We start from the raw sequence: 12,110 nt of genomic DNA, 5'->3' as shown, positions 1-12,110 counted from the left end.
TCATTCTAATGGCTTGTTCTTGGGCTGAAAGAGTCAGGCCTTCTGTCTCTTTCTTCAGTGTTCCGTTGGTCAGCCATAACTAGGTCTTTTCCTTATCTACATTATTATTATTATTATTATTATTATTATTATTATTATTATTATTATTATTATTATCATCAACAACAACAACAACAAAAAGAACAACAACATCATAATCTAATCACAAATCATGTATACTTTCAGGAAAATGTTTTGCAGTTTTACTAACTAGACTATCAATTGACTATACTCTCCTACAGGAGTACTACCATCTAATAAATATTTTTAGAAGGTGACAAAATGATTAAAATGCATACTCTACATAGATATATCATCATCCTTATCATTTTAGTCATTGTCTGTCCACTGCAAGATGAAGGCTTCTGCACATGTTTCCAACCTATATGATTCTGAGCTTTCTTTTACCAGTTGGGTCCACAATCCAATTTTGTGGACACTTTTTATCAAGTGGGATCCATTCTGTGACTGCCTTGGTCTACCTGCCATCAATTCTTTTTGCTATGTGACCAGCCCATTTCCATTTCAATTTACTATCTTGATGATATCAAGTGTATAAAATACACATAGACTACTACCATGTTGCAAAATTAGGTTAAAACACATAGATTGGGAACTATATTCAGATTACAAGGGAACATATTCCATATTTTTGGAAGTGTCTTTTGCATATCTAACATAAGTAAGTTGTGATATTGTAGAGTAAGCAAGATGGGGAGTGATTTAATCACTTGAAAGGTTATAGAAGGTTTAAGAAAAAAGAAACTCAAGATTTATCCTGATTTTTTTTTTGCTAAATAGTTGGGGAAAGAAAGAGAGAGAAAAACTTTACCGGGCATCCAAGGCTCTCTTATTGTACTCGGCAGCAATACAGTAGAGTTTGGGTAGTCTTTGGGGAATTTGTTTTTGACCTGGTCTACCTGAAAGAGCTGATAGGCTCCTAGCAGTTCATAAATGTGAAAGATTGTGGATTTTTGACTTTTGATTACTTTGGGGTTTTTTTTTTTAAACGAGTTAATCTAATTATATTAAAAACCAATGTAGAATTAGGCAAAGGAGACTCGGATTCAAGTTTCAACATAGTGCTATATGGTTTGGATTCCCTTAACTTTCTGTGAATTAACCAACCAACTTCGTGAGATTGGTGTTGGGGGAATAAAGTTAGGTAAACGGAGAGATGAATTTAGCAATATGTGTTTGTGCTATGAAGCAACCAAGGTATCATTTTTGCCTCCCCCATTTTAACAAAAATATTGCTGATACAAAAGAAAAGGGGTATAGGGAAGGGTTAGTGCTTGCAAACAATTGCTTTTTATAACTAGAGATATTTTTGAGTTCAAGTGAAAAAAAATCAAATGGCAGTTTCCATCTCTTTCCAATCAAAAGTAAATAAGTGATTATTTGCTGCCTTTTACTGTTTTGTGTGAGATATATTATCTCAGCCTGGTAGGATTCTGTCATACTTAAATTGCTTTGTGTTACATTGAAACAGTAGAACTGGGAAGTGTGTTGCAACTGTGTTGTTACTGATGGTGGTTACATATCATTGTATTAGATATAAGTAGTTCTAGGACTGGTTTCATTAATATTAGTGAAGTCCAGCATTGTCAGTCTTATATATCATTAGAGTCTGCTTTGGAGAACTATTAAATGATCTGGGAAAGATTTTGAGAAAAAAGTGTTACTGTAGTATAGACACATGCTCATAGTGTGCTGGATGGAAAGCTAATGTTATTAAAATTTGTAATTGAGTACTATAGTATCTATTTCATAGAAATTTGTAATCAGGTACAATGGCATCTATTTCAGAAAAATAGTGTAGATTCTGCTGAGGTTCATAAAATATAGGGTTTGCAGGCTATGAAATATATGAAATGGTGTCACATATGTAGAAGACTACATATGCTCATTTACATTTTGTCAGTTTCAAAAGGTTTAAATTGACTGTTCACATAATTAATACAAATCACAAATTAAAATTGGGTGCCACCTCATCTGATTAAAATTCTACACTTGGTATATCAGCATTTTAATTTGATGAACACTAATATATAAATTTTCACAAATCTTTTACAAAATACAGAGAATATATTTTATTCAAATTGTTGGATTTTTAAAAGAAAACATGTTTCATAATTTAGCAGCATTTGTCTGCTATTCACAAAATTATAAAATACACAAAAATTGATATATTTATGAAAATCTGTAATTTTCATTGCAATATCATTTTTTCAAAAATATATATTAAAAGACGCAAATTAAACCAGGTGCGGCATGTGCAAATTAATAGACCAATGGTGTGCTTATCTGTGAGCAGAGAGAGAAAAAAAATAGATCATTTGATTTGTTTAATTTTAAAAAAAATCATTCCTAAAAGCATGTTAAACTAGAAAGATTAGAAAAATTAGTGTGGGGGGGAAGGGAATTGGTATTTAAAGCAATCCAAGTAAATTAACATTATCTTTGAATAATGAACTAGCTTTGGGTGCTGCACAGTCTTAAAATACAGACTTCACTGTTTTTGCTTTTTGAAAATATATATACATTTATATATCTGGGTTTTTAAAATATTGATACTATAATTAAAATGCTTCCAGAAATCAGTAACTAGTCTGCTGAGCAATAATTTTTATTTGTATTCTTGGAATAATAATGGGAAAATATGATAAGTAGTTGTCAATATTAAAGAGGCTTGAAGGGAGAAGGCTTTGGGCCTTGTGGTAGGTAGTAGAATGAAACGGCAGATTTGAGAATCTACATTCCTTTCAGTGTTGCCTTTTCAGTAAAATAAAATTACTTGTATATGAAAACATAGCCTTTCCCCAGCTCTCTTTTTTTTCCTGATCAGCTGATGAAGAGACTAGCAGCTCGCTGCTTTGCTGGCTTGTTAATTTTATCCCCACTAACTGTGATTTCCGATAGCCGGCCTGCTGATAGTGGTAAGGTAAATATCCTTTTTCATTGCCGTCTTGAAGATTCAGTAGAACTACATCGCAGGCATGTGTAGGTGTGTAACACATCAAAAGCTGATGTTCTCTGTGTTTTTCTGTGTACAAATGAGTGCTTAAGGAGAAGCGATAACATTAACTGTTGACAGCCCTGCATGCTGTATTTATTATTAGAATTTCTAGCTTCCAAGATTTGCAGAACAGTTTCTTTTGCATAATCTTCGGGAGCTGCTGTGATGTGTAGTGAGTGTCCTGCTTTAGCCAAATGAATATTAATGAATGTGTGTGCAGATATATACATACATGTATATATGTGTATAGATATATTCATATTCTCTTTTCTCCCACCTAACTCATCAGGTCTTAAGCTTCTTCCTAGTGGTTTGCTGAATGCTGTGGAAGCATGGTAGAAATTGTCTTTTGATTATTAAGGCCTGGGTTAGCGTCTCTCCCTCAGGATTCTGTGTTCATGTTTGTTCGTTGGATTTGCACATCGAAGGATGAATAAGAAACAGACTGAAATCTCCCTGGCATTTTTAACATGCCAGCCTGTTTTGTCTGATGTACCAGGTTTATTCACAAAATGTTTTGCAAGCAACATAACCCAGAGAAAGGAATTGTGTCTGGGATGTAATCACTCTTTGTATATTGATCGTTACACTCACATGATCATAAATATTAGCCATGTTTGGTGCTGTGGAAAAATGAAGGTAATTGCCTTACGATTAGAGCTGTTTCAGAAAAAGATTGATTCACATTTGCATGTATTTTAGGTATTAAAGGGGAGCAGAGAGGACAGTGTCAACATTTATGATTTGAGAAAGCATCACAAAGGTTGATGTAATTTATTTTTAAAAAGCAGGATTGTATTTTTCTTTTCTTTTTCTCCAACACATTGTTAATTTTAAGCTGCTTGTAAAACAGAACTACTTACATCTCTGGCTTTTTTTCTTCTATTTATTTTTTTTTAAGTTCAGGTTCTCTGATTGTCAAATATATTTCTCAGAGTGTGAACAATTTCTTTTAAATCAGATCTGGTTTTGCAGCATTTTTCATTCTGTCATTGTATAGTGTTGTTGGCTGTGATTTAAGGTTCATATTTGCAGGTAAATTTTAAACTAGTATATGTTGCCTGAATGTGTTTGAATTGTGTTGTTTCTTCCTTATCCCATAACACTACTATTCTTTAGATATCAAACAATGCATTGTTTGCTACTTCTGCATTGTGAGTAGGCATTGTCTTAAGGAAAATCACATTGTTTTAGATGTATAATACTGAGACATTTTTTGAAATTCTGTTTATAAATTTGTTTGCAAAAAGAGGTATATGTGTGAATATATTTGAAGGAATTTTTGTTTTGCTTTGTTAAAATTGTTCTGTGTATAAAGATACCTTAAAAATGATATCTGAGTGTAATTGTTTTAAAGAATACAATGGATCATTACTTAATTGAGTGTATATGGTTGCATCAACAAACGCCTTTTGAGGTTGACCTTCCTTTCTACAATCAGACTACTTATGAACAATGGTATTGCTGTGTTTCTAAAAATGATTGATGGTCCCTAAATTTCTTTTGTTCAACTTGAACGTATAAACTGTTCAGTTCATAAACGTTACAAAGTTTGTTTAGACTTCATTTAATATATATTTACGCTTCTTTACATATCTATATATATTTTCCTGTTTTCCTAATTAATAGGCAATTGAAGACGGCAACTTGGAAGAAATGGAAGAGGAGGTTCGGCTTAAAAAACGTAAAAGGAGAAGAAATGTGGACAAGGATTCAGGCAAAGAAGATGGCGACAAGGCAAAAAAGAGGAGAGGAAGGCCTCCAGCTGAAAAATTGTCACCCAATCCTCCTAAACTTACAAAACAAATGAATGCCATAATTGATACTGTGATCAACTATAAGGATAGGTAAGGTACTGTTTTTCCTAATCAGCACTTTAGTTTCTTCGGAACAAATTGCATTTTTCATCCTGCCATAGTTTGACGTTAATGTGCCCTTGCATAGAATTCTAGAAATTTGTTTCATATAAAACTTTCATCAAATTTGAAATCTATGTGTATACACAGAGAGAAAGAGACAAAAAACCCACATGCATAAACTGACACACACACAAACATCTTTGGAAAGACAAACGTTTGTGTATATTCTTGTATTTCTGCTTATGAATTCAAGATAAATATTTGTAGTATTATCCTAAAATGAGAATATAAATAGGTGCATGTGTGCAGGTGTGTGCAGGTGTGTGCAGGTGTGCATATATACTTGTGGATGGATAGATAGAGAAGAAAGTTTGTTTGTTTCAATCAAAGTAAGCAGTCTGCCATCTATATAAAGTTATAGAGAAAAGGTGTACTACTTAAGTAATAGTTTCATATTTCATCCACATAAAAACTTTTCATAAAAGAATAAGATTTTCTCTGTCTCATAATAGTGTTTCAGAAAGTGAACAGTGAAGCTTCTTCTAGGGACTTCATAAAGAAAAACTTGGAATTTTTGCATAGCTAGCAGTAGATTTAGTAGGTTTCTTGAAACACCAGTGGGATGATTATTCTGTATTGGAAACTGCAAGTAAGCAGAGTTCAAATAAATAAATAAACTAAAAACTGCAACCAAGAACACAGTGAAAGGATTGCCCTTTGGGGTTATATTACTGTATCTTGAACACAGTAGTCAGTTTCTCAATTTATTTACACTAGCAAGATATCAAGACTTCCGTGGGCTCTGGGTTTGCTCACACAAAAGGATGTAATTTAAAAGTGCAAAACAGGTAGCCCAAATGTCACCATCAGACTCACACAAAAGGATGATGCTTTTCTTTTTCCTTTATTTTTGCAAGGCAGGCAGTCAGGTCAACCATTTCACCCTTAACTCCTCCTCATAGACTTTTTGGATGTGGCCTTCAATAAACCTTCCACCAAGTTTGAGTCAACAGTTGTGTACTCTTGGTCCAAATAGTGAATTATAAAACTTATTTCTATCCCCACTCAAGAAAAGTAGACTAGCCCAACATGTTTTACAGTGATTTGGGGATCGCCTAACAAAGTTTGTTTGTTTACTTTTAAAAACAAATTATCTCAGAATTATTTAGAGACATATTTTTAGTCTTTTAATTGTGGGTCTAGTTCAGAAGATTCTGAAACATTGTCACTTGGCTGGGAAAAGAATTGGCCCTTCTCCCATTCTTCAAGAGCTGGTACATTTTGGTAATCATTGCATATCTGCAAATAGTTCCTCAGTACTGAAGAATGATACTTTGCATAGAATTGCATTATTTTCCTCTGAGCATTGACTTAGGAATTCTCTCATAACTGAAGAAACTGCTGCAATACTTTAGCCAACTGAATGGTATCTTGGAGTAGCATGGAATGGACACCAAATAGTTATTTAGAGGGGGCATCGTCCAGAGCTGTTTTACATACATACATTACAGTTGTTCTGACCCTGCTTCAAAACATGACAAACCCTCTGTAGTTACCAATTGTTCCCTTTATTAGGAGCGCCAGCATCCCCAGTCAGTCTCTGTCTGGCTGTCCCTCCCTCCCTCCCCCCCCGCCTCTTATTTTGTTCAAGTTTACTTCTGTAAGAACCCTTTCTAACTAATGCAGAAATAATGGCATGGTTCAGTGTTTTAAATGACATATTTGCTAAACCTTCTGTTTACCTACAGGACTCTTGCCTGTAGGTTTATGCAGTGGATTTTGAACCTTTCACATTATTTTTTTCAGAAAATCAAAAATAAAGTCTATTCTGGTGGCAAAGCAAGTTGCAGGCATTTCTGGGTTATGTTTAAGGCTATACAAACTATACTGAAGACTGTGCAGATCTGTTGGACATCACAACCTAATTTAAACCCAAGGAAACATACTGTACGTTTTTATGTGTGTGTGATGTCACAAAACACAAAAATTGTAAAAGTTTATTTTATGCAAAGCATTATCATGCCATGTATTTAAAACATTCTTATTAGTATAGGTATTTTCCAGAGTGAACCAGCTGCATTTATTTAACTTGGCTTTTATTTGAGATTCTCCAAAAATCTCCCTTTGAGACAATATTATAAAGGTTATATATATATGAAATGAATATTCTTGGATTTAGCAGTTTGTTGTGTTGAATTAGTACGCTATCTCCAGGGGATTTCTGCTAGTTTTTGTGAGAACAAAACTTTACTAACTGGGCTAATTCTTGCAAATGTATCGTAGAGCAGAGTAAAGTTTCTAAATGAAAGCTTTTGGCAAAACTTTTCAATAATTCTGGATGAGAAATGAAACTAGTGAAATGACTTGAATAAATGTTTAAAGGTGCCTGATATTATAATCAATACTTTCCATAATATAAAATAATAAATCAGTACATTGAACTCTTAGTTTTCACAAGTTGAAGAATGACTCAGTGTGAAATCATTAAACCAATTTTAGCTGCAATCCTAAAGAAAATCAACAGGGATGGAAAATCAGCATATTTTTGGCATGTGACCATTTCATATTTATTTAGTTACAAATTTGCTTTGTCTGATTTCCATCTGTGTCAGTCTGCATGTGGCAATAAATAACAAAATAATATATGTATTTTGTATCTATTTTATGCATAGTTTAATAATTTATGTAAATTACACACACACATACACATATATATATTTGCTAGAATTATAACACAAGTTGTTTGCCTAAGAACTGCATTGCAGAATTCAGAACATGCAGTCTCTCAGTGATGTTCCAGTCTGTCTTTGAAAAATTAAAAGGGAGCAATATAATATATATGAATAAAAGTAATATGAACCAATGAAGAGGAATAGATGAATTCATTGAGAGAAATATAACTGGAGTTTTAGTTATGAATAGAGGACCTAAAATGCAAATCAGAAAGTTCGAATTGTTGTAATATAGGTTGTTGTGCCTATATACAAAACTAGTAATTTGTAGGTTAATGATAGTTGCATGTTAAGCTCCAGTAGAAAAATCAAATATGAATTTAGGGAAAATTGTTCAACGTTTGAACAAGTGTAAAAATCCAAAGGAAAAATTCTCTGGATTAACTTAAATGAAATGGATGGGTAGGAACAAGATAAGATATTACAGAAAAAGTTACGACCATTCAGAAGTCCAAGTGTGAATGAGAATGATTAGTGAATATCTGGTTAAGAAACACTCTTGTTTGAAATACATGATTTAAAAGAATGAAAATAAATAAGGAAGCATGATGGATTTGATTATGCTGTAAAATTTAGAAAGTGAGTGAAATCTCTTAACTCTTATGAGAGGTTTAAAATGTGAAAAACGAAGAGTCCTTGGTGTTCTCAGAGCTTGCTTGTTTTCTTGCAGATGTTTCATCACCCAAACTAGGTAACATCATCAGTGTTAGTAAGGAATGGAGTTTGCTGTCAGTTTATATTCTGGTGGCTTGCCCTGTCAGTGTTGGTGGTTTGGTCTAGCTGTTTACTGTTTGCTTCTTTGCCAGTTTCTTGATTGAGGTTTGGTTTATTTGATTGTTGGTCTGATGTTAACCTTGGAGTTAATCTATGTTGATCTAGGTGCTGATTGCTGGTAGAGAGGTGCTTGAGTCTTTTTGTTCCTTTTTGGGTAATAGTCTCTTTTGCAGAGTATATAGATGTTGTTATGTGTCTATTGATGGTTGATTTGTTATATTGCCAAGTTAGAAATTCCCTGACATTTTTGCGCTTGGCTTGGTCTAGGATGATCAATTTTTCCCAATTGAAACTATGGTTAAATCTGTCTATATGTTGTGAAATTAAAGAGTTTTCATCATGTCTGACTGCTAGTTGGTATTCGTGGATGCATTCTGCCATTCTTCTGCCTATCTGTCCTACATAGTGGTTGTTGTAGTCCTTACATTGTATGTTGTAGATGACTCCTGTTTTTTTCTTCTTGGATTGTTGGGTCTTTTGGTCTGCTTAGGGTGTTTTGAAGGGCTTTAGTTGGCTTGTGTGCTATGCTGATTCCATGTGATTGTAGCGCTGTTGGTAGTTTCTGAGATATTCTTGATGTGTATAGTAGTGTAATTCTTTTTAGGGCTTGTGTTAGTTGTGCTGTATTGGGTCGAGTGGTCAGTGACTTTTTGATAAAGTTATGGAGCCAAGAAAAACAGGTTGTGAAATCTGCTTGCCACACAGTGAAAAGAATTCTATTACAAAAGCCACAGAATAATCTTCTAGAATTATACTAATGGAAAATATAAAATATATGTTTTGTGCTGAAGAGAACGAAAATAGGCTGCGGATGAAGAAAAAAGTACACAAAAAAGACTCTGCTGTGAAAAATGTAAGAATATGGTTGAAAAGAGCAAGGAACAGTTAAGAGAAACTAAAAAAAGAAATAAAACTATTGTTTTGGAACTGAGTGAAGAGAGTTAAACAAGGAGCTTTCAGAAGAGTGAATGGAATTAAAAATAAAAATGATGAAACACAATTGAGGGAAAGCTGGGTAGACTGTTTTAGAGATTTATAATATGAAAGATAAAGATTTCAAGTGTAGAAATGAAGCAGATGCTTTAAATATTAGTGCTCAAGAAAAAAATTCTAAAAAGACAATTATAAATATGTGATTATCATAAATGGTGATGCTGCCGGTGTAGCTAGTATAACTGAAGAAACATTAAATGTGGAAATAGTTTTCTTATGGAGTGATTTACAACTTGTTAATGTGTGCATGACGATTTCACCTATGCCTGATGAATGAAATAATGCTTGTTCCTCTATACAAAGGGAATGTCAGGAAGAGTAAATGGAAATACTGTTTGTTAAGTGCCCTAGGAAAGTACTTGGACAGAATTTTGTTTAAAATTCTGTTGGATGTGATAAGTAATCTATGGTTGAAATAAAGTATGCTTTAAAAAATGGATGAAATTTCTAGCACAGGGGTGTCACACGCAGATGCCCACCCCAAGTCCGTGAAGGGGAGAAACATCACGAAACGTCATGTGACGGCAACATGACGCTGTAAGTTTGTCACCTGTGGTCTGCAAATGGGAACATATAGTAAGACAATCTCCTTGGTTGTCTAATGTATTTATGTATAAATTTATAAGGAGCAGCTGTCTTAATCGTATGTTAGTTGGTAATGGAGAAATATGTGTACATTATATACCTATGATGTATATAATAATAATGTGCAGAAAATGTTAGACCCAAAGGTGCTTTTTCAAAAAAGCAACTGGACTAAGTTTTTCCTTGAAGATGTTTCACTTCTCATCCAAGAAGCTTCTTCAGTTCTGAACTGACCTCTTGGATGAAAAGCAAAATGCCTTCAGGGAAAAACATGGTCCAGTTGCCTTTTGAACAAACATGATCTGGATGACTGAGAATCTCCGTAGACGGAGGAAAAGAGTTTTTCAGGCAATACAGCCACATAACTGGCTTTTGTCTTAATCTTCCTTTGCAGAGAATATGTACACACAGCCCAGATTCTCAAAGGGAAATGATCTCATTGTGGTTTAGGAACTTTGTAAAACTGCCTACTTGCCAGCCAATAATTCTGCTCAAATTTAGAATATTCAAGTTCATGAGCTAGGTGGGACAGCTTACAGTAGTTGTCATAGTGCCAAGTAATTTTCAGGTGTAATGGACACAAAATTTAAGCATAAAGATTGAGATGTCACAGAAAAACTTATTCAGCCTTGCAAATCCCATAAATTGTCACTTTCAAGCAGTTGCTCAGACATGGTGCATAAAGTCTTTGACAATTCGCCATGGTCACCTCGCCGCGGCCAACTTGCCATGGCCAACTTGTCGCAGGACAAGTTACACTAATATCGAAGAAATAGTCAAATAGAACCCTTAAAGAAAGGATGCCAAAGGAGAGACAAAATAAAATGTGAATGATGAAAATTAAAATATTTTTAATTTTTTAAAAAATAATTAAGTTGAATTGTTGAATTGTCCTGCAGCGAGTTGTCCCGTGGGATCTTGGCCATGGCAAGTTGTCCCATGGTGAGTTGGCTGCAGAGATTTAGTTGTGTTGATTGTGGCAAATTGGCTGTGGCAAGTAGGTTGAGGCAAGTTGTCTCCTTCTGTTGTGGATCTCTACTTATTTTAGAAGGCTATTGCTATTTCTCTTTTTATTCCCACAACAGCAATCTGAGAGTCAGGTTGGGTGGAAGTGGATTGACTAGTCCAAAGTTACCCAGTGAACATTAATGTCTGAGGATATGATACTTATACACATAAATACATTTTCACAAGTGCTTTAAAGAGGACAAATGTCACAGCATTTTGAACAAAAATACTGTCTTGGTAGCTAATGCTCTCTAATCTTTGAACAGTGTAAACTAAATTTCAGGCTAAAGCAACTTCATCAAGATAGGGATCGACCCTTTCCCCATTTCTTTTTTCTCATTCCACTTAGCACAATGAGTAGGTCACATTTCATACATCAAAGCATTCCTTTTTATTATGGGATGTCCATTGGCATTAATGGTGCCTGATTGCACCTCACGCTTCACTGCATTTAATTCTTTGTTAAGCATGCCTTTCCTAGGAATAAGACTCAGATGTAAAAGATTCCTGTTCTATTATCCATCGATTGTAAAATTCAGGTCTCTGTCTGACTTTGCCTTTCAAATTCTGGTTACAAGAATATGAATCCTGTGTTAATACAGAGTCTTAAGCCAAAATTATTAAATGTATATTGTATGTAATTTGATTTTTTTTATGATTGCTCATCTGTCTCATGAGGCAAATAACTTTGCAATACCATAATTACATTAATGAGGACAGATCATACAATAAGTTGTTACTTAGTAAAAAAAAAATCCTATCTTAATAGCTTGGATCCATGTAGGTTTTTTTCTAGAGATTGCAGAATCAGGTGGTTCTAAGTGTTGGTGCTTGTTTTTTATTTGAGTATTATTCACAGTGTATTCTCTGCATCTAGATATCCTATGCTGACAATTATGCTCCCTAATTGTTGACATATGTTGACATATGTTGATAGATTTTGATGGGTTGGCTTAGGAATTAATTTAATTCCAGACTGAGGATATCTGTGTGGACAGTTATTCCACATCTCGGCATGTACCATGTTTCCCGGAAAATACAACCTACCCTAAAAGTAAGTTCTAGCTTGATTTTTACATGTGTGCCCAATATAAGCCCTAT

At 34.1% G+C, this 12,110-nt stretch overlaps 1 protein-coding gene across 4 annotated transcripts in view; it reads left to right on the top strand.

The window, feature by feature from the left end:
- Positions 1-12,110, top strand: part of SMARCA2 (SWI/SNF related BAF chromatin remodeling complex subunit ATPase 2) — a 110,405-nt gene that overhangs the window by 88,550 nt on the left and 9,745 nt on the right. For all 4 annotated transcript variants that reach the window (XM_026703759.2, XM_026703757.2, XM_026703758.2 and 1 more), the window contains exon 29: positions 4,688-4,905. In XM_026703759.2, the coding sequence (XP_026559544.1) occupies positions 4,688-4,905 (218 nt within the window). The remainder of the gene's footprint in view (positions 1-4,687; positions 4,906-12,110) is intronic.

Source organism: Pseudonaja textilis, chromosome 2, assembly GCF_049901715.1.
Source record: "Pseudonaja textilis isolate UNSWEBS1 chromosome 2, rPseTex1.2, whole genome shotgun sequence".
In the NCBI taxonomy this organism is placed as follows: domain Eukaryota; kingdom Metazoa; phylum Chordata; class Lepidosauria; order Squamata; family Elapidae; genus Pseudonaja; species Pseudonaja textilis.
Note: the sequence above shows the minus strand (reverse complement) of the source record. Positions and strands in the feature narration are given on the sequence as shown.